At 49.3% G+C, this 27,863-nt stretch overlaps 1 protein-coding gene across 7 annotated transcripts in view; it reads right to left on the minus strand.

Moving 5' to 3' along the window:
• The window catches only part of LOC146835265 (HORMA domain-containing protein 1-like), a 1,528,718-nt gene that overhangs the window by 650,364 nt on the left and 850,491 nt on the right, over positions 1 to 27,863 (minus strand). For all 7 annotated transcript variants that reach the window (XM_085602855.1, XM_085602849.1, XM_085602848.1 and 4 more), the window contains one exon: positions 18,487 to 18,554. In XM_085602855.1, the coding sequence (XP_085458981.1) occupies positions 18,487 to 18,554 (68 nt within the window). The remainder of the gene's footprint in view (positions 1 to 18,486; positions 18,555 to 27,863) is intronic.

The following is a 27,863-nucleotide window of genomic DNA, read 5'->3' on the forward strand; positions in this document are numbered from 1 at the left end:
ACCTCAAATTACATCGCGGACGACATCACTTTTGAGATCATGATACCTAGGTTGTGGGCCTGCTTTCTTCTCTTAAGGAATCTTGTTTGCATATAATGTTAGCTATGGCATCTGTAAACCAGCACTGACACCAATGGTGGTAGAGCCCTGGTGATCGATCAATACTATATATATATATATATATGTACATATAAATATATATTACCTACTGGCGGTCGCCAGTAGGTAGTTATAGTTAGGACCACGTTTCCATAGGAAATCCGCAACATTCTATTTTGAATAACTTTGGCGCCGGTCGACGAATCCTCGTGAATTTTTCAAAATAGGTGGGGCGCTACACTCCGCTCCTACCCTGAAAGTCTCGGGGGGATTCGTCAAGCGGGGGCTGAGATAAAAGGGGGGTCCCAAAACGCGTTTTTCCCATGCATTTTTCCATAGGACCTTTAGACAGGGCTACAGCCCGAACGGCTGAACAGAATTACTAGAAATTTGGCAGAGAGGTAGTCCTCAGGTCAAGGAAGTGCCTTTTGTAGGTTTGGTGTAAATCTGTTCAGTAGATTCTGAGAAAATAGCCTTTAAATCAATATATATATCTGAGCCAGCTTACGGTGCGCTTACGGTACGCTTACCGTACGCGTACGGTGGCGTGCGCGAGCGCGATTCTGATTGGCTCTTACATCTTAGTAAACATTCGAATCGGCCGAAACCAGGAAGCGGCGGCCGCCATTTTCTCTCTCGCACTGAGAGTGATTTTTAAAATATAAAGCCCAAAAACATGTAAAGGGGCTGTTTAGACAGCTCCCACACACATAGCCATGTTGAGGGAGTCCCCAAAGATCCCCCAAGGCCAAAAACGGAAATTTTATTTTGTTGGTAATTTCGCCGATTACGCTTACCGTACGCGTACGACAAAAAATTAAAAAAAAAAAAAAATTATCCACACTCTCTCCACCCCGTGTGCAATTGGTGCCCGCAGTGCACCAATTGTGCATGGCTTATTTGCGTACGAGATAAACTAAAATATTTTTTAAAAAAATCATAAAAAAAAAAATTATCCACACTCTCTCCACCCCGTGTGCAAATGGTGGCCGAAGGGCACCATTTGTGCATGGCTTATAAAATATACGAAAAATTAAAATATTACCTTTCAAAACGAAGTGCATCATATGTCCTCCATGTGCGCACGGTGCGCGAAGCGCATCGTGCGTATATGGCCCATCTAGCGTAACGTGGGCACGCGGTGCGCGTAGCGCACCGCGTGCCCACCGTGCGTGCACGGCACTAACTGCGTAAAGTGGGCGCGCGGTGCGCGAAGCGCACCGCGTTCTCACTGTGCGCGCACGGTGCGCAAAGCGCACCGTGCGCGCACGGAACGAACTGCGTTAAGTGGGCGCGCACGCCACGAATGGCGTAAAGTAACTTAGCATTTAAAAAACCGTACAAATTCACTGAAAAAACCATAGGTTTCACACACGTTATAGTTAGGAATTAGCATTTAAAAAACCTTGCAAATTCACTGAAAAACCATAGGTTTCACACATGTTATAGTTAGCGGAAATTTTACTGATAAAAATTATAGTTAGTGCAGGCAACTATAACTCACGCGACCGCAATCTTCTGCTGATGACATATGTGTCTTTATGAAAAAAAAATATTTGTAATATATGTATAGCTAAAAATGTATGGAAGAAGACATGGGCAAATAGGTGTCTAAATACAGTATTAGCATCAGCAGAGGATTGCGGTCGCGTGAGTTATAGTTGCCTGCACTAACTATAACGGGGGAATTTCATTGGTTTTTTATCAGTAAAATTTCCGCTAACTATAACATGTGTGAAACCTATGGTTTTTTCAGTGAATATATATATATAAATAAATATATATATATATACACAATCCACAAATATCGGTGCAATGAATCGGGCTGTCGTGGGCGGTCCGAGATAGGATACCGATACTCCTTATAATGCACTCCACAACTCTCCACCAATCCAGGAAGAAACTCGGACGCTCAGAATGCTGCAAATAATTTTAATGGCAGGGTAAAAAACGACGCGTTTCAGCTTTATGCATTGTTCACGCTCGTATGTATACACATTCACCATGTTTAAATACACTTCCTGGTTACATGTACAAAAAACTGACTTATCGTATCAATGCCTCCACACCATTGTTACTATGGCGGCCATCTTGGAAAGGTACAGATATCCTCGTTGCTAATCCATTTAATATCCTGAATGCAATAAATAACAACAAAAGAATCAAATACTCTTGCGAACTAAATTCAAGTGTCATCCTGAATATGAGTCCACATTTTGAACCGCTTGTTACAATGATGTTATAAATGTACAAATAAAGATCGCATGATGCCCAATTTTTCTTCTAACAAAGTCATGTAGCTCAAGCTAGATTAATATGATGTATGTGTGGACAATAGCGTTCTATATGCCTCCACTGTCATTCGGTATACACCATCCAAATATATTCACTATATTGAAATGTTACATGAACTACATTTATTGGCAAATGACGAACAAACGGCAGATATTTTGACCCCTGAATGGGATACTTGGGGGGAAGACTTGGGTAGTAATCCTGGGAGTAGATTCAAACCCAAATCAGTGTTTCTCCCAAATGTACAATGCTATGCAATTGATGTATTCGAGAAGGGAGTATTACATGAGTTGCATAAAATAAGATATAGGAAGATCCCATGCAACAAGAAAAATCTATCAGTAAGACAAATTACTGCTATTGATGACTTGAAAGCAGATAAGAGCAGATAAGAGCAGATAAGAGCATTGTGATCCGACAATCGGATAAAGGGGGGAACGTGGTTGTCTTAAACAAACAGAAATATCTTGTGGAAGGTGTAAGACAACTTAGTGATGAAAAATGTTACTGTATGTCAAATATGACTGAAGTTTTGAAATCCTATACGATGTATAGAGAAAGTTTGAATGAGTGGAGAGACAGAGGTTTAATGGAATGGGAGGAGTACAATTATTTATATTGCGCACATCCTAAGATTCCAATTCTCTATTTACTCCCTAAATTACACAAGGACCTAAACAATCCTCCAGGGAGACCGATAATGTCCTCAATAGGTTCACTATTGGAAAATACATCTAGATTCATCGATCACTATTTAAGACCTTATGTAGTGGCATTACCCTCTTACCTGAGAGACACGACACATTTTCTAACAATAATTGATGGTATACATTGGGAGAATGATTACACTCTAGTCTTCCTTGATGTAAGCAGTCTTTATACCAGCATCCAACATAAGCAGGGACTCCAAGCTATCCAACATTTCTTTAGAACTAGATCAATCTCATTACTGCATCACTCACAGATGATCGTGAGTATGATTGAAATTTGTCTAATGAACAATTTCTTCTTATTTAATGACACCATATATAGGCAGTCACAGGGCACAGCCATGGGAACCTGCTTCGACCCCAGCTACGCGAATTTATTCATGGGCTGGTGGGAGGAGCAGGTTGTGATGCACATGACGGAATTCGAAAATGTGGCCCTGTGGCTGCGCTACATTGATGACATTTTTTTCATTTGGTGTGGTGATGAGGTTTCGGCTAGAGTCTTTATTGAGAAATTGAACATCAATAATCTCAATTTGAGGTTTACTGAACATATCAGTAAGAAACTAATGGAATTTTTGGCTGTGTGTTTGGAAGTCAAAGACAATATCTTGGGGGCGCTAGGTGGCGCTGCACCAAGATGGCCGCACTACCGTGAGGCTCCTGCCCGACCGGGCACTTCAATATCCTTTCAATCCATCCTGCCCTCACTATACTACTAACAGACCTCACCGGAATATCCAGAGGAACCTGCTGATCACGGCGGTGTGCGTCTCGCTGTGCTCCCGTACTGGAGGAGGGCACAGTCGGCTGCGTCTCGCCCGGCGGGGGCTGCTTCCTACGTGTTGCCCGGAGCCTAGCGGCGACGTAGACTGCTGGATCCCGCGGCTTAGGGGCCTGCCCTGGCCGGGTGACGCAGCGACTGCCTGACGACTCCGGAGCTCTGGGGGAGAGCTGCGCTGCCGTGCGGACTGCCGGAGGACTGCGGAGGGGGCCTGCCCTGGAGCCCCCGACCTGGCCGTGCCCTGCTGCTTGGTGCGGTCTTGTTCTGCGACCGTTGGATGAGGTGAGGAGCGCCGCCATTGCTGCCTCTCGGCCCCTGCCTGCCACGTGACATCCTTTTACACTGGGCCTCCGCTGGGCTGTGGGAGGCCCGTCTGTCTGCCTGGTCGACCGGAGCTTGGATGCTCTACCCTGCCACGGCACGGAGCCCTGAGCTGGGGGGTGCCTGGGGCCGCGGCGGACCACTGCGTGGGAGCCCTGCTGACCGCCTATTCTTCCCTGCGCCACCATCCGTGCCACGGAGGGGAGGTCGCCTACATCGGCTCTGAGTACGCACGATTGAGCTCCCGGTGGCCTGCGCTCATCCCTACTGGGGGGGACCCAGGGGTTGCTCTGGGACGGAGGGCCCCCTCGCACCTGACGACAGCTAATCCCGCTGGCCTGGACCCTCCCGTCGACTGCGGGCTTCGGCCATCTCCCCCTCCGCTGCTCTTGCTGTTTGCCTTACTGGTGGCGGGCCCGCGTGCCCCCGCGCCCCCATCGGAGTCCTGGGTGCCCGTCCTCCTGCCGTTGGGATCTCTCCAGAGCTGGACGCTGCTACCGGGGGCTGAGGCCCGCCTGCTCCCGGGGGGTCCACGCTAGTGGGGCCCCCCTTTGGGCTGTGGGCTGCTGACTGTTGCCCGGCCCCGATTGGACTCTACGTGGGATTTTGAGACGGCACTCCCCCCACACCTTAGCCTGTCTCCCCTCGGGTACGATTGCGTGGAGCGGGGTGAGCCCCCACCCTCATCGGGGTGTGCCATGGGGCGCAATGATACCCGCCAGTCCCGACTGCCGTTTGAGACCAAGAAAACCCCCCCTCCGCCGGTGGCCGGGGCGGACGGTGGACCCTCAACCGCCGCGACCCCTGAGGAGGACTGGAAGTCTCTATTGCTTGGCTTGAAGCAAAGCCTCTCAACCATTGACTCCAAGATTGACACCATTAATACCCGTCTAGACGGGGTCGTGGCTAAACTTGATCAACATGACGCCCGACTTCAGGAGACCGAGGAGCGAATCTCTTCTTTGGAGGACGGCGCCGCCTCTGCAGGCAAACAGATATCGCAAATGGACCGTATTCTTAAACTAATTGCGGACAAGAACGAGGACTTAGAGGCCAGGTCCCGTCGAAACAACGTCCGCCTTTTGGGCCTTGCGGAGTCCACCAACACGGGGAAAATGGAGGCCTACATCGAGAACCTGATGATTGAATTATTTGGTGGAGACTCCTTCTCCCCACACTTGATCGTTGAAAGGGCACACAGGTCTCTGGCGGCTCGACCTCCCCCTGGGGCCCCTCCGCGACCTATTATCGCACGATTCCTGAACTACAGGGATAGAGATGCGGTGCTCCGCCGAGCAAGGGAGATAGGCACAGTGCGATACGGCAATGCGACATTATCATTCTTCCCTGACTTTACGGCGTCAGTACAAGAGTCTCGACGCAAATTTACGGCCGTCAAAAAGAAACTACAAGCCCGTGAGATTCCCTATGCTATGCTCTACCCTGCGAAACTGAAAATTACTCATTTGGGCAAACCACTCTTTTTTCAGCAACCACAACAGGTTGAGGACTTCCTTAAGCGGTGTGGTGGAGCAGAGACACAAGGGGGTGAGGCGCCGCGCCGCTCCAGATCGCCCTCACCAATGGGACAGCAGGACTGACCGCACTCGCGGTGGTATCAGAGTAATGTGCATGTGCAGCTCCAGGAATCTCTTGCTCCTACTACCAACTGTACCGGGTGAGGTAACCCTTTATTAATATACATGTCTGTATAGGTGATTGCTTACTTAAGTGCTTGGTCACCCAACTCCGTCCCACACTAAGGGCCCGGACTAGACATCCGGACTCTTGTGGGTGAAAGAGAGGAGATGGGTGGTAGGTTGGTCGCCCCTAGATATTACCCCCCCTACGGGCGAGCCCCCATACGCCCTCCCCCCTAGCGGGGTACGGGTGGATGCTTTACTGTTTTCTTTCCCTAGGTTGGGGTTGTTAGGGATGGGGAGGGATGGGTGGGACCAAGATTCCCGGCCAGTTGGGGTTGCCGGTGTGGGAGGGATTCAAGTTCTATGTTATGGTTCTCGAGCCACTGAAACACGAGGGATGTTTGTGTGGGGCGGGGAAAAAGGGAAGGTGCTCAGAAGGGTCATTTATGAATGTCATGCTTATTTCATTGTGTTGTACCATGCTGTGAACAACTATGGCACGTTATGGGTCAGAGAGCGATGGAAGATGTAGGGGACACGGGGCCTAAGCAACAGCTTAAACTGATCTCCTGGAATGTCCGAGGGCTTAATGACCCCAGAAAGTGGCGCCAGGTCCTGGGATACCTAGATAGGCAGAGAGTTTCCATTGCCATGCTTCAGGAGACACACTTACGGCCAGGAGGGGATCCCTCATTTGCGACACGCTGGGCTGCATGCAGAGTGTTCTCGTCCTACTCAACCTATGCTAGAGGCGTGACTGTGCTGGTGCGACGCGGGCTGGGTTTCATTCCAGCGGGTACCGAGATGGGACCCTGTGGCAGATATTGCATGATTTGGGGAAGGTTCCACTCACACACAATACTGTTCGCTTGCTATTACGGCCCCAATGTTGACGACCCGACGACACTACTGACCATGTGGGGGAGGATACAGACACTGGGCATCTCCCATGTAGTCCTGGGTGGAGATTTCAATGCCGCACTTCGACCTGCCATGGACCGTTCACACCCCCAACCGTCCCACTACTCGCATACCCAGCGCGCCCTGGCCACTTTAACCGAGGAACATAGGTTGACTGATGCCTGGCGTCACCTCCAACCCTCCCTTCGGCAGGGCACGCACTACTCTGCCGTACATTCCACTTGGGCCCGCATCGACTATATATTTCTATCTCCCGGCCTTACCCCGTGGTTGCTCGATGCGAATCATCTCGCGCGCACATTCTCCGATCACTCCCCTGTGTTGGTCTCCCTGCGCGTTCCCCTTGATGTGTCCCCATACCTCAGCTGGCGCCTTAACCCCGCGCACCTCACGGACTCAGTGTTCCATGCTGAAATGGAAAATGACATCACAGACTTCTTCACCCGCAACACTGAATCAGTCACCGAGTTCACTACGGTATGGGAGGCTTTTAAGGTTACTGTGAGGGGGTGGTGCATGGCGAAGGGGGGGGATCCTTAGGTGCCTGCGCGGGGATGTGCGTAGATTAGAGGCCGAGCTGCTGCTACTAGAACGTGAACAGGCGCTAAACACACAAGACCAGGGGATCGCAGCACGCCTCAGAGAAAAACTGAATGAGTATACAGACGCTGCCGCTAAGGAATGCAAATTCCTGGGGAAGCCTTATGTTGCGAGGGTGTACGGGGAGGGCGACCGACCTGGAAGAGCTCTGTCTTCGGCGGTGCGGCAGCCCCGCTACCATAATTACGTGTCCTCTCTGCTGGATAGCCATGGTGTCCCGCAGAGAGACACACCTGCCCAGCTCCGAGTCCTCACGGACCATTACACTAGACTGTACTCCTCCGGTAGGCGGACCCCGATTGCACTCGCGGAGTACCTCGATGATACCGCGATAGCCTGGTTGGGCCCATCCCAGCAGAAATTTTTGCACCACGAACTGGAGCTAGACGAGATCAAGGACGCGATAATGTCCATGAAGTCAGGCAAGGCTCCGGGATCGGACGGCTTGCCGATAGATTTTTACAAAGCCTTTATCCATGTCCTTGCCCCTATTCTGAAGCAACTGTTTTACTCTGCCCTTGAGGCAGGTATCCTACCGGGGACGATGCGTGAGGCCCTCATCACCTCCCTGCTGAAGCCGGGCAAGCCCCCGGAATATTGCGACTCGTATAGACCCCTCTCTTTATTGAACACGGACAGTAAGATACTCGCTAAGGTCCTCGCAACACGGCTCAACTTACTGATGGAGCGCCTTGTCCTTCCCGACCAAGCCGGTTTTGTCCCGAATAGATCAACCTCCCACAATCTTCGTACCCTGCAGGCAGTGATGCAAGACATAGACCCCCATTGCGAGGCGGCTGCGGTGTTCCTGGACGCCACCAAGGCGTTCGACTTCCTCGAATGGGACTACTTACTGTCCTTGTTAGAACGGATGGGGATTCCCTTCAGCTTCCTGGACTGGATCCGGCTGCTATATCGCCGCCTCAAAGCGGCTGTTCTGCTCAATGGCTCCCGGTCTGCCCCATTCCTTATTCACAGAGGAACTCGTCAGGGCTGCCCCCTCTCGCCGGTCCTCTTCGCCCTCGCTATTGAGCCGCAGGCGGCTAAACTTCGCCAGCACCATAAACACCGCTCTCTTATATACCCGGAGCGACAATTGCTCATTGCATTATATGCGGATGACATGACGCTATACGTACATAAGCCGCGTGACAATCTTAACCCGTTGCTGCGGGAGGTGACCAAATTCGGGGCTGTATCGGGCATACAGATCAATTGGGCGAAGTCTGCATTATTCCCCCTGACTGACAGTACCACGAGATTCCCGCTAGATTACCCCTTGCTGTGGGAGTCGGACGAAATAACTTACTTGGGGGTTAAGGTGACCAGGAACCGGGACGCCCTTCTTAGAGCAAACTATGGCACGACCATGGACAAACTCTCCGACAAAATCTCGCAATGGATCCATCTTCCGCTGTCCATGGCGGGGCGCATATCCCTGATCAAGATGGTAATACTTCCCAAATTGTTGTACCTTTTCACCAATATTCCATACAGCCCTGGGGCACACTTCTTTCGGACCCTCAATTCCCAGCTGTCCCGCCTGATTTGGGGCGGGAAACAAGCCCGGATCGGGCTGCGCACACTGATGTTGCCCTACCATCAGGGTGGGCTCGACGTTCCGAACTTCCAGCGTTACTATGACTGTGCCCAGGGACACTTTGTGGTGTACTGGTTTCACCCCCCCCCCTTCATGGCACACCTGGCAGTGGAAGACGGGTATATGAGACCCGAGAAACCTGCCGGATATCTATACACGGAGACCAGAATGGGGACTCGTGACCCCACCACGGTAGATTGCACCGTACAGGCTTGGAAGCGCATGGCAGACTGTATGGAGGTTACGTTTCTGTACTCTCCACGAATGACTCTTGCCCATGACCCCAGACTCAGTATTACCCGCGAGGAGCTTGGACGTCGATGGCTCACACGGCTGGCGATACATACATGTGGCGACCTATACCACCTGGGAACCTTTCGGGCTGCGCCCCACTTCTTCGGAGACAATACCCCGTCGGTGATGGACACATTCCTATACACTCGCCTCCGGCGAAATATTCGGGCGATCACTCCTAATTTCCCGGATGAGCCGGACGTCGTTGCACCTTTGCACACCCTGCTCCAGGCGACCGCCCCGACACACGTGGTCTCTATGCTATACAAACACGTTCAGGTGGCGCCTTCTCCCCCCCCTCTTAGGGCTCGGGCAGACTGGGACAGTGATCTAGGTGCACTGATGACAGACGACCAGTGGGAGGAGAGCTGCAGTCACACCAATGCTGTGACGGGCAATGCCCGCCTCCGTTTACTACATTTCAAGTACTTACACCGTCTTTACTTTACTCCGGCCAAACTGCATCGCTTCGGCCTCCGGGATGACGATCGCTGCCTTCGGTGCCGTCAGCCGGGAGCGGACTTCATGCACCTGGCATGGAAATGTCGGCCCGTGGCCGAGTACTGGATCGCGATATTCGCGGCCCTGTCTATAATGGTTGGGGTGGACGTGTCCCCGTGCCCAATGACTGCCCTTCTGGGCCGCTCCTGCCCCTCGTTGAAAGCACACCGGAAATTTTTTGCGTTAGGATTATTACTGGCTAAACGTCATGTAGCGTGCAGATGGGGTCGGGGGCGAGCGCCCAAATTCAAGACCTGGCTGGCCACGATGACGACCTGGCAGGAACATCTACACAATTATGCTGACCTGCTGCCACACCGATCCCGTCCCAAAGACCTATGGGGACCACTCACGACATACCTTCTCCGCTCTCAGGCGTCGGCTGACGGTGGGGAGGGGCTTGGCGAGGACCTGGGGGGAGAGGCGCTGCCTACCCCGCGCGGGCCTGGGTCTCCCCCCGCGGACGGTCCGAGCTGAGGCATCACCTTGCCCCCGCTTGCGCTCTCCCCTTGCACCACACCTCACGCTCAATCCCCCCCACCCTACCCCTGCCTTGTAGCGCGCTTTCGGCTGTATCTGCGCGCACCGAATCGGAAGCTCGGTATGGATGACCGGAGGCCTTCTTGCTTCCTCTGCCCCCCCCCCAACCAATGTGATTCTGTTTCTTCAAGGACCCGTGCGCTATGGCATTCTGGATGGCGACGCTTTGCTCTGGCTCCCCGACTCGCTCGCATTGCTCCCCCCCCCCCCCAGCGCGACTGACCTGGCTATACGGGGTTATGGCGTGCCACTTTGTGCGCCTATTCCATTCTCCAGTGCGCCTTGCTGGACAACGGCCCTGAACCGCTCAGTCCCTTCCGCCACATGCTGGGGGCGTTGGACACACCCTGGGTGGGAATTGAAGTTTGATGTTTCTGTGGCTTCTAAGTTGCTTATTATAGATCAATGTAACCTCAACTGCTCACTGCCGACTGTGCACCGTATTGTCATTACATGTCCTTGCATTTCTGTGCAGTAACTGCTTTTACTCGCTGCCGGCCCTTCAGGGTTGTAGGCGTACAAGCTGTGTTAAATTATTGTTCATCGTCATACACTGTCTACTACTCATTCTACTGCACTACCGCTCCCGGCCTGTTCCATCAGGTTGTAGGTGACGAGCTGTGTACGATTTAATTGCGCCTAATAAAGGTTTTAAAAAAAAAAAAAAAAAAGACAATATCTTGACGACCAAACTATTCAGGAAAGAGACTGCAGGAAATAGTATCCTCAATGCCAGCAGTAGCCATCCCCGCAACTTAGTATACAGTATCCCTTATGGGGAACTGTTACGTGCAAAAAGGAACTGCAGCACTGATTTGGATTACAATTGTGAAGAGACCATCATGTGTCAAAGGTTTAAGGACAGGGGATACAGTAAAAAGAATATCCAGGATGCTATTTGTAGAGTAGAAAAGAAATCTAGAAATGAATTGCTGTAGTCTAAAAAAGAAGATGAGAGTAGTGATTGTATTAGATTCATTACAACATTTTCTGGCCAGGCCAATGAGGTACGAAGAATTTTCAAAAAACATTGGCATGTACTTCTGACCGATGAACATCTCAAGAAAAATGTGGGGGATAATCCTCAGATTACATTCAGAAAAGGTCGCTCACTTCGAGATGCGCTCAGTCAGAATTATGTCACTGAATCCGACTTATTCAGAGGGAGACCAGGCTTCAGATGTTGTCATAAATGTAAAGCATGGAGAGGGAGCATAGATTGTGACACATTGATAGTACCCAACTCCAAGAGGGAGTTCAGAATTAAGAAGAGTCTCACATGCCATACAACATATTGTGTATATGTTTTGATGTGCCCATGTAATAGATGGTATGTGGGCAGCACCAAACATCAAGCAAAAAAGCGAGTATTGGAACATCTGCGGGCTATTAGAAACAACAACAGACTATACCCCATAGCTCGGCACTTTTTGGAGAGCCACATGCAAGATGACACACTAGTACGCATGGTGGTTATTGACAATGTGAATCTGGGTTTGAGAGGGGGCAATAGAGAATTGTCCTTGAGAAAACTGGAATTGAAGAACATTATCGATTTGGAAAGTCTGGCACTAAAGGGGTTGAACCTAAGTGAGGAATTGGCACTTCATTTATATGATTAAGTATTCACCAAGAACATTGGTCCGCAGTTTGTTTCTAATATTAATTTTAACATATACTTTTTCCTAGGTTTGCACTTCCTCTTGTTACTGTCCTATCACAGTGTGAGGAGTTACGTTGATGAATGGAATTGACCTACTGGATCGCATATGGATGCCCATATTTATTGAGAAAACTTCACTCTGTTTATAGAAAGAATAAATTTACTACGAAAATATGTGCAATATGCCCACTGGGGCAATAAATGTAAATGTATGTGGATATATCGTTTTTGTGCCATAACCCACTTGGGGAATAAGGTTAAGTCACTAAGATTGAATAGTGTATCTTTATTGCTCGCTGACACTGACATCCCTTTAGATAATTGCCCTTATCACGTGCCAGTGAATATATTTGGATGGTGTATACCGAATGACAGCGGAGGCATATAGAACGCTATTGTCCACACATACATCATATTAATCTAGCTTGAGCTACATGACTTTGTTAGAAGAAAAATTGGGCATCATGCGATATTTATTTGTACATTTATAACATCATTGTAACAAGCGGTTCAAAATGTGGACTCGTATTCAGGATGACACTTGAATTTAGTTTGCAAGAGTATTTGATTCTTTTGTTGTTATTTATTGCATTCAGGATATTAAATGGATTAGCAACGAGGATATCTGTACCATTCCAAGATGGCCGCCATAGTAACAATGGTGTGGAGGCATTAATACGATAAGTTTGTTTTTTGTACATGTAACCAGGAAGTGTATTTAAACATGGTGAATGTGTATCCATACGAGCGTGAACAATGCATAAAGCTGAAACGCGTCGTTTTTTACCCTGCCATTAAAATTATTTGCAGCATTCTGAGCGTCCGAGTTTCTTCCTGGATTGGTGGAGAGTAGTGGAGTGCATATATATATATATATATATATATATATATATATAGAGAGAGAGAGAGAGAGAGAGAGAGAGAGAGATAGAGATGTAAGCATTTTCATCAAATGTAGTTTCAAAATCTATTTCACAGAAAAGAGGTCTAACTATGAATTATTTCCTGTGTAATTGCTGAATTCATTAGCAGGATGTGCAGCTTCCTTAAGGAAATAAAACAGTTAAACACTGCATTTAATATTGCTTTCATAGTGGCTATAAAAACAAGCTTTCACAATGATATTGTTGCTCTTAGATTATTAATCAGCACACCTGACAAGCTCACCCATGCCATATTATCTATGATACAAACATTTACCAATGAAACATCCCCAGTGTTGACAATAAACGTTGTAAATGCAGAAGCCTATCATTAAAATGTTACACTGCCCTACATTGCAATTTTCTCCTTCTTTATAGATGTCTTGTTAAACCTACACTATAGTGTCAATGTCTTACACAAGAGAAGCACATTTTAGAATGCATGTTTTAATGTTCTACCAGTAATAAAGTGAAAACACAGCACAACAAATATCCCATCCAAGGGCAGGGTGCATTGTAAATATAAGGTAGGACATGACCTGGTGTGTGTGGCATGTCCTAATAGTGAATTACAGCCATTTTGTTTTTTCACTATTGCAAGGCTACCTGTTCACCATAGGCCAGAATGGGCAGTTTGAATATTACATCTTATAATCCTAACTGACTCAGGGAACATTGTATAAATTTGTGTTTAGTAAGCCTGAACTCAGAATGATAAAATACATCTTTTAGTGAAGTTGGTTTTAACATTCTGGTGCCGATTCCGATCCTGTATTTTTTTTTCCCGTACGACTCGTATCCGTATTTTTTTACGTGCGAATCGTACAAGTACCGTACAAACGGTGAAGTACGATTCGTATGGGAAAAATACATACGAATCGCCTCGGGAAAAGTCTACGAGACGTCCCCGGACAGTTTTACGTACGAGTTGTAAAACTGAAGTCCGAGCGCACAAGTCCGATCCGTACCGGCGTTCCGATTACACAAGCGTATGGAAAACGTCCCGTACGGAGCAAACTTTGTACGACCCCCTACCCCGGGTACACTTGTGCCCGGGGTACGTGCCGTACCCCCAGCCCCGTATGTATGCGCCGTACCCCCACCCCAGCCCTGTATGTACGCGCCGTACCCCCAGCCCCGTATGTACGTGCCGTACCGCCAGCCCCTTATGTACGTGCCGTACCCCCAGCCCCGTATGTATGTGCCGTACCCCCAGCCCTGTATGTACATGCCATACCCCCAGCCCCATATGTACGCGCCGTGCCCCCACCCCAGCCCCGTATGTAGCGCTGGGGGTACGGCGCGTACATATGGGGCTGGGGCTACCGCGCGTACATACGGGGCTGGGGTGGGGGTACGGCGCGTACATACGGGGCTGGGGGTACGGCACGTACATACGGGGCTGGGGGTACGGCGCATACATACGGGGCTGGGGTGGGGGTACGGTGCGTACATACGGGGCTGGGGGTACGGCACGGACATACGGGGCTGGGGGTACGGCACGTACATACAGGGCTGGGGGCACGGCGTGTACATACGGGGCTGGGGTGGGGGTACGGCGCGTACATATGGGGCTGGGGGTACGGCGCGTACATACAGGGCTGGGGTGGGGGTATGGCGCGTACATACGGAGGGGGTGGGGGGTACGGTCCGTACATATGCAATGTTGGGGTACGCACCGTACATGATGACACGTACGATGTGGGCGATGGCGTGTACGTCGCGTAGCGCGCCCCCTTTTCCTCGTGCATCGCGGCGTACTTAGCTTTTCCGGCACTTTTTGGCTCCCGTAAAAATATAGCCGTGCAGAGTGCTGTGGGTACGATTCGTACTTGCTGGTCTGTAAAACGCTGCCTGACTCCGTGCGGACGTAGCGGACGCGCTGTCCCGGATCGGAATTGTATGTATTTTTTAGCCGTACGGTGTTTTTTACGAATCATACGGAAATGGTATTTCTGTACGAATCGTACTTGCTGGTTTGTACGGTGGAATTCCCGGGTACGAGTCGTACGGAGAAAACGCTCCGTACGACCATTTGTACCCGGGTTTTACAGGATCGGAATCGGCACCTTTGTGTTAGAAAATACCACTTTTAGAAAGTAGGTATTTTCTTGCTTAACTTTCTAAGCCTGCCTCTGCTAGTTTGTGTATTGTGTGTCTGGTTTTTTAAGTGACAGGGGCTGGGGGATTCCAGGAGAGAGGGTGAGTCAGCACAGGGCTCAATAGGGAGATCTGCATGTAGATGGGTAGGAGGAGTTGCACCTGGGACCTGAATAGGGCTGTGCCTTGCCTCCACAATGCTGGCTCCACCTCCTGTGGTGCGTCTGATGTCTCTGCCCTGCACTGTGAAAGGAAAGATGGAGTCTTGTCAACAAAGCGCTTCAGGACTGACCAGAACTGGTTTGGACTAGGCAAAGGCCTCTCTGCCATCAAAGAACAAAGAGAAAAGTAGTATAAATATGGGGTCCTATACCCCAACACTTTAGATCACTTCTGGGACAACAAGACAAACCTCTGCCAAGGAGAACCAAAGGAAGCTGTAGGAGTGGACTGCCCCCCTGCCAGTGTGCTGTGTTGCTGGGTTGGCCCACAGTGGTGTCTTCAGTGCCAAGGAGAGGAGAAGGAACTTTTGTGTGTACTTCATAATCTTGCAGAATATTTCTCCAAGGGCTTGAACTTGTGCTTGCCTCCTGCTGAAGTCTCAGGGACAAAAGACTTCACCACCAGCTCCCCCCTGAATTTCCTTGCTCGGAATTCTATCTGCAGAAGCCTGCGTGTCACTGGGAGCTGGAAGCGCGACGCAACAAGAAGAAGCGTGTCACCGCCGCAGCTGAAGTCATCGCATCACCGGAGAAGCGTGCCACCGCCGCATCTCCCAGAAGCGTGTCTTCTCTCAGCTGTCTGCTGTCGCATCACCGGAGAAGCACGTCGCAACCGTGAGAATCGTCGTCACATCATCGGAGAAGCGTGTCGCAGGGCCTATCGCGGCTCCAAAGTACAGAGTCGCCGCAAGGCTGCCAGGGCGTGCCCGCATCGTCTCAACATCGTCGCCTCAAGGGTGCTATCTTATTGAATTGCAGCGGATTGTCGCATCGCATCGAGGCGCCATCTTGCCACATTGCAACCGGACTGCAGCACAAGAATCTACGCATCACCTCCACTCCGGTAAGGATCAAGACGCATCCTCTACTCTGCGCAAGCACTGAGGCGTGACGCATCGTCTCCCCGAAGCAAGGAATCGACGCATCTCCAACACTGCGAGCCTTTTGTTTATTTTGCGTTACGCATCCAGGTACTTTTGTGAGAACTGTGTCGCATTTACCATCAACCTGAACTAAGTTAATTCTAACATCTTTAAGTCAATTTTGAGTACAGTATTGTGGATTTTTGTCGTTTGTGGTCTTGTCTTAAGTCTATATAAAGAATACTTATTTTTATAAAACCTGTGTGGTGTCCATCTGTAGTGTTTTCACTGTATTACTGTATGTGTTCACAAATGCTTAACACACTGCCTCTGAGATAAGTCTGTCTGCTCGTGCCAAGCTACCAAGGGGTGAGCAGGGGTTATCCAGTAGTGTAATCCCCTTTCCCTGACTTAGAAGCAAGGGTCCCTATTTGGTCAAAGGTACCTACCTCTGCCAACAAGAGACCCCCAATTCTAACAGTCCTTGCGCCAGACTTATTGCCAGAGGTCAGGCCAGATTGCTGAGTACCCTGCTCTTGGTTGGAGAGTTTATTCTAGAAGCTGTGTAGAAGGTGTCCTTCACTAAGAGTACCTATGTTGCTTCTGTGGCACAGCACTGATAAGGAATAGCTGCAGCCAGGTATTCAAAAGTATGATGTGCAATCCATCCAAAGAAACTTGCAGGAAAGATTTGCTGCCTAATACTTAAGCTAAGGTTTAGTATAGCACTTAAAAGAGCTTTAAGGTGGTAGGCTGTCAGAAATGTGTTAACAATGTTGAAACATTTATCATGTTTTTTGCTGACAGTTACATGCTCAACTGCTTTCATGTTTGCTTATCGTATCTTATGCAGTAGAGTGAGGATGTTACTACATGTCTCAGATTCTTAGCTCTATCTTTGGGTGTTGTTCATAAAGGAAAGATTGTAGCGATTGCCACAGTGTATCTGAACACATATAGTGGGACATGAAAACACTGCATTTGCAGGTTCCAATGGGTTTGTGTTTAGGGCCGCAGTCCAACTGACTTTCTTAATCAATGTTGATGTATTGAACTAAGTATTGCATCAGAGGGTTATAAACCTGACCCCACAGACACGTACTCTAAAACTACTGACAGCACTTCCGAACTCTCCAAACACTATCAAGCTTGCACTACAGACACCACTGTCACACAGTTCGAACACCAGCAGTCAAACATAACAGCAGCAATCTTACACCACCAACAAGACCCTCCACACCCTCAGATACTACAGTCATACTCTACCAGAAGCCCCTAACACAACACTCAGAGATTAACAGACAGTGACTGCCAACAATAATCCCTACCCTTATAGACTGGCAGTTATTCGCCAGTGCTGCTCTTATGCCTCTCAAAAAGTAGCAAAAACGTAAGCAAAAATTCACTGAAAGTGCCCCTTTTCTGATTTGTGAGTTTATATACGTGGTATCTTGGAGGGGCAGGCTGGTGAAAACAAGAAGACAACCTGAATGATGAATGATAAAAGTGAATGGATGATTTATGAATGCACAAATGAGTGCTCGGGTGCATGGACTGGTGGATGAACACTGAATGGATGGAAGCATCCAGATACTTTCTGTTATAAACCAGGGGGCAGATTTATGAGCCCCTTGCGCCTCATTTACGCTGCCGTTGAGTCATGTTTGTGACGCAGTGGCAGCGCAAATCCTGCGCCATGCTGCGGGGTATTTACAACGTGACGCATCTGGCAGATGCGTCACGTTGTAAAGCCCTGCGCCACATGTAGGCGTTCTGGAGCAGGGGGGGGCGTTCCGGTGCAGGAACGCCTCCTAAAAGTGGCTGAGTGAAATCTACAAGATTTCACTCAGTCACTTTTAAGGCCATGCTGCGTCAAAACCCTGCGCCTGCTTGAAGCAGGCGTAAGGATTGACGCAGCATGTAAGGGATAGGGCACCCTCGAGCCTTGCTGGAGCTGCGTCACGCTTCTGCCCATCCGAGTGCCACGGTACGCCGCATTGTAAATGCGGCGCATCAATGGTGCCGCACGGGTGGGCAGATGCGTCGCAACTCTTCTGGCGCATCTCTGCTGATTAGCAGAGATGCGCCAGCCGTCATAAATCGGCCCCCAGATCTATAACTTTAACAATATTTGTGTACATTTTGTATTTCAATTAATCATTGCCTGAAGTCTGTTCATCTTTACAATGCATTACACAAATGAGCTGTATCACAACACTGGGAAACATATCAACTAGCAAAACATTCAAACCGTCATTGCACTTTCACTTTTCAAGATTAACAAAAATAAAAGCTTTTATTTCAGCAAGAACCCTTCCCCCTCTCGAGACAGCACAAAGACACCTTACTCGTGTTTTCTATGATGTACATGTTGTTCTGTGATGACATCCCGCAAAGAGCATACTTGCCTGCCAATATCCATCAAGGGCCCCTTTTGGGTGTATCGGAACTTAAATTGATAAGACTCAATGAATTGCTGCAAAACAAATAACAAAGTTACAGCACTCTATAACAGGTTCTTCTGTGCTGCTATTTTTCATAAAAATACTTTCTTATGTAAATCTCTAAGTAACAACTTGCCAAATGTAAGGGGTAATACACTAGTAGCATTTTTTACTCCAGAATTCAGACTGAAGTTCTAAATGTGTAACATAATTGGGCTATGTCTACATTTTTGAAGAGAATCAGAAGAGATGGATACTGAATGCATCCTGACAACCACATGAAGAGATGCAAGCTTTTAGGGTAAAGCAAATCATAAATGAGGTTTCATCACAAATGGTTCATATTGGAAAGCAGTTTTTTCACTGCAGTTTCCTCAATAAATTGGCAGTACAGCTGCCCTGAAAAACTCAAGATTCCCACATCTATTTTAATTGGGCAAACCATAGGTTGTCCACCAGCAGAGCCTCATTTGTCTGCACTAGTGTAAAACGTTGGCCCGATACCCGTACACCAATGATTTGCCAGGCCATAATGACAATCTCCTAGCTCTATTTAGTCATTTGCAGTAAATACATAATTATATTATCACTACAGCCACAGAATTGCATAAATCCATTGGCCCTCATCTTTTTTCAATCTTTTACCAATAATTTAGTTTTGAAAGATAAATCAAAACTAAAGTTTTTAATTGCAATAAGTACTTACGTGATATGGGTACATTGAATAAAACGGCCTTTTCAAAATAACTAGCTCATGATGAACATGTAATATAAAAAATATAAAACTATAATGGACAACTTGTGTTTTATGGTTCAGTATTGTAATCTTGTGGTATATTTATCTCATGAAAAGTCTGTCAAATATTATTGAGATATGCGCACTCTGGAACCTCGGCCCAAAACTCAGACTTCTTTTCCTGCCTAATAGATCAGAATTACAGCAATTTACAGCTCTGGAATATGCATCTCTCTGTTATAATAGCCAGATTTGCATGAATTGAACAGGGTTACTCATGTCCTGTATAGAAAAACAAGTTACTTACCTTTGGTAACAATATATCTGTAAAAAACATTAGTTAGTCCTAGATTCCTTACCTTAGAATTATCCCAGGCGTCAGACTGGATCCGGAAAGATTTTAAATCAGCAAAACCTCTACACGTCGGAAGGTGGTGTCAGTCGGCTCTGCGTCCGTCGTCGTGGTCGCCGGATGACATTACGGCAGCTACTTAGATGCCGCCCTCACATGCTGACGTTAGTTAAGTACACAACTTTCCGTGCCAGAAACGCAGAGCCATGCAAGACACTTACCATTGGTGCACAAAACTAGGGCCCCGAAGGATGTCCTTAATCCTAGAAATCAGTTCGCAGAACGGGGAGGATGGGCGGGGCAGTAAGGAATCTATAACTAACTAATGTTTCTTACAGATATATCGTTACCGAAGGTAAGTTACTTGTTCATCTGAAAGAAACACGTTAGTTATAGATTTCTTCGCTTAGAATAGATACCCCAGCAATACCAACCCCGGTGGTGGGTCTGCGAACCAAGATAACACCAGAAAGTCCTGGAGAACAGATCAGCCAAAGAAGCTGTCTCTCCGGACTTGGCTGTCCAGGCAGTAGGGTTCGTAAACGTGTGCAGTGATGCCCATGTGGCCGCCTGACAGATGTCATTAGGAGGAACTCCCCTTCTCAAGGCAGTAGTGGCTGCCGTTGCCTTGGTGAAATGTGCGCGTTGCCCGACCGGAGGCTCCTTTTTAGCCAGAGAATAGCATGCCTTAATACACAAAACGACCCATCGAGAAATGGTGCGTTTGTATACGACCCGACCTTTCTTGGCGCCCGCGTAGCCAACAAAGAGTTGATCATCCACCCGGAACTGTTTTGTGCAATCAAGTTAGAAAGATAGCGCATGTTTTGGGTCCAGACAGTGGAGTCTCTCTTCCTCCTTTGAAGGGTGCAGAGGTGGAAAAAAGGTGGGCAAAGAAATGGTCTGCCCGATGTGGAAGGCAGTGACCACCTTAGGAAGGAAGGATGGACGGGTCCTGAGAGCCACCTTGTACGGATGGACAGACAGGAAAGGAGGTTTGGAAGACAGGGCCTGGAGCTCACTCACCCTTCTAGCAGAAGTGATGGCTACCAGGAAAGCAGTCTTAAGAGTCAAGAGTCTAAAAGGACAGTTATGAAGCGGCTCAAAGGGAGCGCACATTAAATAGGTAAGAAAAAGATTCAAGTCCCACTGAGGCATAACGAAGGGATATGGAGGAAAAAGATGCGTTAAGCCTTTTAATAAACGGTTAACTACCGGGGACTTCAAAAGAGAAGGCTGATCTGGTAGCCGAAGGAAGGCAGAGATGGCTGAAAGATAGCCCTTGATAGTGCCCAGAGCACAGCCCTGCTGGGCTAAAGAGAGAAGGAACAGGAACAGAAAGCAGGGCAGAAAGGGGATCCACAGCACCATGCCACAAACTTGTTCCACTGACAGGCATATATATGGAGGGACGCCTGGCTGCCAAGATTACGTCACACACTTCAGGAGGCAGGTAGAAAGACGTCGACCGCCGCGCTCAATCTCCACGCAAGGAGGTGAAGACTGGACAGGTTCAGGTGGAGGACCGTCCCATGCTGCTGCGACAGAAGATCCTCCCAAAGGGGCAGTCTGATGGGAGGCTCGATGGTCAAGTTGAGCAGCTCGGGATACCAGACTCTTCGTGTCCATTCCGGAGCCACAAGAATGACTTGGGCCCAGTCGCGCCTGATCTTCTTCAGCATTCTGGGCAGAAGTGGTATAGGTGGAAAGGCGTACAACAGACCGCAACTCCACTCACGAAGAAAAGTGTCGCGGAGAGAGTGCCGCCTTGGAAATTCCAATGCGCGGAATTGCTGACCTTGCGCGTTCTCTTCGGTGGCGAATAGATCTAACCAAGGCTCTCACCACTGTTGAAAGAGACCTTGCACCACTTCCGAGTCAAGACGCCATTCGTGATCCATAATGCACCTGTGGCTGAGTTTGTCCGCCCTGGCGTTCAGAGAACCGGCCAGGTGTTGAACCACCCAGGAAATGCCCTGATGTTCCAGCCATGTCCAGCGGCAAAGGGCCTTCTGCCATAGGGTCCACGACCCAACCCTGCCCTTTTTGTTGCAATACCACATGGCGGTGGTGTTGTCCGTGAACACCTGCACTACTCTTCCCCGGACCGAGAGAAGGAATACCTTCAGTACAAGACGAATTGCCAGGAGCTCCATCAGGGTGATGTGAAGCCCGGACTCCGCCGGAGACGAGAGTCCTCTAATCTCCGCCTCTCCCATGTGGCCGCCCCATCCCAGAAGGGATGCGTCCGTTACCACAGTGTGGTCTGGTTGGGGAAAGGAGAGGGATCTACCATTGACCCAATCCTGGTTTGTGAGCCACCACTGCAGTTGTTGAGCAGTGCCCTCCGAGATCTGGACGCAATCGTACAGATTCCCCTGATGCTGTGCCCACTGGAACTTCAGGTCTCACTGCAGAGCCCGCATATGCTACCTGGCATGATCGACCAGCAGGATGCATGAGGCCATAAGGCCCAGCAGCCTCAGGGTCATTCTGACCGAAACCTGGGATAGAGGCTGAAAGATCGGAATCATAGCCCGAATATCCCGGACTGGCTGTTCGGGAGGATAGACCCGAAACCGCGTTGTGTGCAGAACCGCTTCGATGAAGAGGAGCTCCTTAGAGGGAATCAGGTGTGACATCGGCACATTGATGGAGAACCCCAGCAAATGCAGGCGGTCGGCTGTAGTCTGGAGGTGGTAGACAACTGCCTGGGGTGAGCCCACCTTCAACAGACAGTCATCGAGATAGGGGAAGACTGAAACCCCTGATCTGCGCAGATGAGCTGCGACCATCACTATCACTTTTGTGAACATCCAAGGGGCGCTGGTAAGGCCAAAGGGGAGCACAGTAAACTGAAAATGCTCATGGCCTACCGTGAACAGTATGTAACGCCTGTGGACCAGCAGGACGGGGATGTGAAAATAAGCACCCTGCAAGTCCAACGCTACCATCCAAACTTGTGGGTTGAGGGCAGACAAGACCTAAGAAAGCAACAACATCTTGAACTTCTCCTTCCGGAGGCAAGAATTGACGTCCCTGAGGTCCAAGATAGGACGCAGGCCCTTGTCCTTATTGGGAACCAGAAAGTAGCTGGAATAACAACCACGACCTACTTCTGGGACAGGAACGTGCTCAATGGCTCCCATGGCTAAGAGAGCATAAATTCCTGCTGGAGAAGGGCCAGATGATCCGCCGACATGGGTTGGTATCGCGGTGGCATGGCTGGAGGGGTAGTCTCAAAGGGGAGGGAGTAGCCCCTACGGACTATCTGCAAAACCAACCTGTCCGAAGTGATGGTGCGCCAGTGGGGGAGGTGATGGTGAATCCTACCATCCACTGGCGTTTAATGGGCCTGAAAGGTCGGACTAGGAGGGTTTGGAGGCTGCTGCAGAGGGGGGGTTGGTGGACTGACCCGCCCGCTGGCCCCCGGAACCACAACGGTTGTTTCCATGTCCCCGGCCGCGCAAAGGTTGGGTAACTTGCTGCGGCCTGTGGCCCTGGGTGGGATGTAGCTTGGCACCCCTTCCGTATCCACGAAAGGGGCGAAAATCAGACTGCGCCGGATGGGAGGAGAGGCCTAAGGACTTGGCCATAGCCCGTGAGTCCTTGAAGCGCTCTAGGGCGTTGTCTGCCTTGTTGGCAAAAAGGAGACAGCCATCAAAGGGCATGTCCATCAAAGTATTCTGAATATCCCCTGAAAAGCCAGTGGACCTCATCCAGGCATAGCGCAAAAGCGCCATCGACATTGAAATGGTCCTGCCCCGAGAGTCTGCAGGGTCCAGCCCACAACAGATTGTAAACTTTGCTGCATCCCTCCCGTTGGCAACAGCCTGGCTTAGAACTGCCCGGGCCTCCTTCGGACACTGAGGCAGCACTTGCGCCACCGTATCCCACACTGAGTTTGAATAACGGCCCAAGAGACATGCGGTGTTTACGAACTGCAGCCCTAAGCTGTTGGAAGAGAATATTTTTTTGCCATGGTGGTCCAGCTTCTTAAATTTCCTTTCCGGTGCAGCAGTAGGGAAGGCGCTTTTGACGGTGGAGGCTTTTCCACCAAGTTCTCTGGGGTGGGGTGTTGGGAGAGGAAAGTGGGGTTGCCCGGAGCTGGGCAGTGGCGTTGGGCAATCATTCTGTCCATGGGAGCCCCCATGTTGGGTCTGGACCAGGTGCCCAAAAGGAAGTAGGCGAGGGCCTCATTAAACGGAAGCAGGGGCTTTGAAGAGATCGCCGCCAGTTGAAGCACCTCAGTCAGAAGTTAGTTCTGACTTCCACCATAGGAAGCTCAAGGTTGCCGCCCTACGCAACACCACTGCATATGACGCTCCCTCCTCCGTAGCCGCGGTAGGAGGAGACAACATGCCAAGGTCGGGAGAAGTATCAAGACTACTGGCATCCCCCCGTTCCTCTCTCCAGTCCTGGTCAGTTAAAGGGTCACCTTACCCCTCCCAGTCCTCCTCACCCTCCTCTGGCTGCCAATCTGGCTGAAAATGGCCAGGGTGGAACTCAGGGACAAAAGTACACATCGGCGCCGGACCCGGCGTCGGACTATTCCGGTCCAGCTCCGTGTCAACGTCGGGATGGAGGCCGGGGTTGATGCTGGCCGGGGAGCCGACCGGCACCAAACGCGGTAGTGGTGCCGTAGGAACCAGCGCCGGTGGAGGTGTAACGAGGTCAACCAGAGCCGATCAGGATCCAGACCTGGATGGAAAGAGGGCCTGCGGCGCCGGCAGCAAAGACCTAGGTCCCCCAACTGAGTCCACCGGGCCCGAAGATGCACCGGCGGGGTCGGTTGGCCCAAAAATGGCATGCATCGCCTCGTAGAACGTACGAAGCGGGGCGGGGGTCGCTCCGGTTCCCAGAAAGGGAGGGAAGCCCGAGCCGACCCTTCAGATTCCGCGCGCGGAGCAGCAGGAGTGGCACCACCCGCTTGCCTTGCTGGATCGGCCGACCGTCGAGGAGAAGTTGAAGAGCGACAATGCTTCTTCGACTTCTTCTAATGCTTCGACTTACCCGACCCCGAGTGCGAAGACTTTGATGACTCGTGGTGGCTCCGCGACTGGTTCCTCAATCTCCCTCTCAACCAGGACCTCGTATGGGGCAGAGCCGACTGTCGGCGTTCAAGCAGCTTTCAGGACCGCTCCAGCAAAGCCTTCGGCGCCATCAACCGACAGTTGGAGCACTCCAGGCAAATGAGGCACACGCGGTGCGGATCTGTTACCGACATCAGTCGGCTACAGGAACCGCAGGCCTTGAAACTGGGCATCCCTCGTGCACCTGTTCGGAGTCAAAGACTCGAAACAAGAAGTCGAGAAAAGTCGAGAAAAACTGCACTGGCTGGCGCGGAAAAAGAAAGAACTAACGTCAGCGCGCCACGACGTCATCCCAGCGACCATGACGCTGACGACGGACGCAAGGCAGACCAACGCCACCTTCCAACGCATAGAGGTACTGCTGACGAAAAAACTTTCCAGATCCAGTCTGACGCCTGGGGGTAATTCTAAGGTAAGTAATCTATAACTAACGTGTTTCTTTCAGACACTTTCTGCACAGACCACTTGGATTGCCTGTGCCTTTAAGACCACAACAGAGTCTCTCAAGAGGGAGAAAGGTGGTCCGCGACCCCTTCTAACAGACTCGGCCTTTAACCAATCGTCATACGCTCTGAATCCAGAAACAAAGATCCAAATGGAGTACAGAGATGCTGAAGGAGAATAGCGTGCAGAGCCCAACCGGTACACGCAATCCGGTGGAAGACAGAGGGTCCGTTCTTGATGTCCAGGAGGCCACCGGTCTTACCACTCACCCACCTTGCTCCCGGAGGAGCGTGGCTAACATAGGTACGAGTTTGGATGCAGGGGCTCATGGGGAGTTGGGGAGAGAAAAGTAGGTAGAGGGAGGATTCTATTTCTTTTGACTTTCCAGTATGATACCCATATAATGAGGAACACCAAGCAGAACGTTAAAGAAACACTATAAACGAGTGGCTGAAAAAACACTGGAGATTCTCTGTGGTTTTCTCCTATTTTTTTTTATCATCCCTCAAAGCCGGTGAATTAACCGGATTAGAACCAATACCCTTTTCATCAATTGGTGGTGGGTCAAAGAGCTTTTTAAAAAAACTTGCTTTGGTGATAACTCCCACACAAACTCCCTCCCCTATGACGTTGTTGCCAACTTCTAGACGTTTACCTTGGGTTTCTCTTCCTCCGAGGGGCATGTATAAACTGGTGAACCTGGGATGATCCCCATCCTCAAAGACCAGAAGGCGGAACCGAAGAATAAAGGACCAGTATTCCATAAAGACTTATAAAAGCCCTTTATTAAGAAATACAGGAAGTATATAGAGTTAAACCGAGTACTACAACTGTTTTTTTTGTCATACCCCCCCCAACAAGGTGACAAGTGGTGGAGAACGATGGCAATACCCATCTGTTAAAAGATGGATCAAGTAGTATATCAGTTACGAGAGGGCCAGACTAAGCTGGAATGGACCCTGGAAAGGCACATAAAACAAACTGAAATAGACTGGACAGTCTTTTCTAATGCCATCCGTTCAAAAGCGAGAACGTAACTAAGCTAGCCGAAGGACAAACATAAATATTTGCTGGAATGGGACAAGGTCGTAGTGATATTGTGCCTGATACTATGGTACCCTTGCAAAAATATGTCTCCGGAGAAGGCCCTATATCTTTCCTCCTTAATTTCGAAAGAGCCGCTAGGGCCAGGGCTTGGTTGCCTGATCGTTGCCCTTTTTATCTAACCCCTTTATTAAGTGGGGAAGCACAAGCAGCGTATCAGATTGCTAATGGGGACAGCACTTCTACATATGCTGATGTAAAACAATATATTTCGGATAACTAGGGGTAGACAATGAGACCCAAAGATTAAAGTTTAGGAAAGAAAGAGGCACCCCAGGAGATACCTTGTTCTATAAAATGAAGGATGCTGCGGACCGGTGGCTTAAACCTTTGGAATCCACTAAAGGAGAGATAATGGACAAAATTTACCTAGAACAATATCTGGACGCTTTACCTTTTGGAACTCCGAAATGGCTCAGGCAACACACAGGATTAACTTTGGACCACACAGTGGAGGTGGCTAAGACATTTTCCCGGGCTCAGACACGTAGTTTTGTCATTGAAACTGAGAAAAACTATACGTTTGCACCGTCCAATTCTCAAAAGCATGAAAAGAAATCAACGACACCTTTTCAACCTATACGGATAAAACCCGGACAACCAGATCCGCTCAGTAACTCGGGACCCCAATGTTTTGACTGTGGGGAATAGGGTCACATTGACAAAATCTGTAGGAAGAAAAAGTATAGAACTGAAGAAGATGGACATTAGTTACATACCCCGGTTTGTTCTATATGCCCAGGAGACCTGTCCTGTCTATTATGTAAGTATGAGGTTAAATGGTAACCTAGTATCCACCCTATTGGATTCAGGGTGTAGACAGTCTGTGATAAGAAGTAAGTTGGTTCTTCCCACCCAGGTTGTCCCCAATAAAAGAGTATTGAATATGATGCATGCATAGGCATACTAAGGATTATCCTGCGGCTCAATTAAAACTTATTAACGAGGAGGGCCAGGATAGTCTAGTTGAGGTTTGAGTTCTTCCTTGTCTTCCTGAACAACTCATTCAGGGTACAGAAAACCCCCATTTCTTTGATCTGTTAATTTGAAACCTTGTAACCTTCAAACAAACCGCATCAGAAACAAAGAAAATACCCATACATAATGCGCTTATCACACCGGAACCCTGGGCTATGGATAATAATTTTAGAGCGGCCCAGTTCAATTACAGGTCCCTGCAAAATGCATGGCAAAGTGCTAAGGATACACACAATTCCCCTAATCCTACATATTCCTGCCTTACCAAACAAAATGGGCTTCCTTATCAGTTTGCAAAAGACGGTGGTGACCTAGTTACTGGTTCCATTTGATTTCAGAGAACAAGTGTTGCTCTTTACACATTCCCACAACTAGCGGGGCACTGTGGAGTCGAAAAGACTAGCCAAGACATCTTACAAAACTTCTTTTGGCCTGGTATATATGCCCAGATTAAACAATACTGTCAGGAATTTGGTAAATGCCACAAAAGAACCCATATCAACCCCCAAGGTGCATTACAACCTTTACCCATCATAGGGAAACCCTTTGATAGAATTGGCATGGATATCATCGGACCGCTACCCAAGTCCACAAAGGGTTACCAATATGTACGGGTGATCATGGACTATGCCAC

This window comes from Triturus cristatus, chromosome 4_2 (genome assembly GCF_964204655.1).
Source record: "Triturus cristatus chromosome 4_2, aTriCri1.1, whole genome shotgun sequence".
NCBI lineage: Eukaryota > Metazoa > Chordata > Amphibia > Caudata > Salamandridae > Triturus > Triturus cristatus.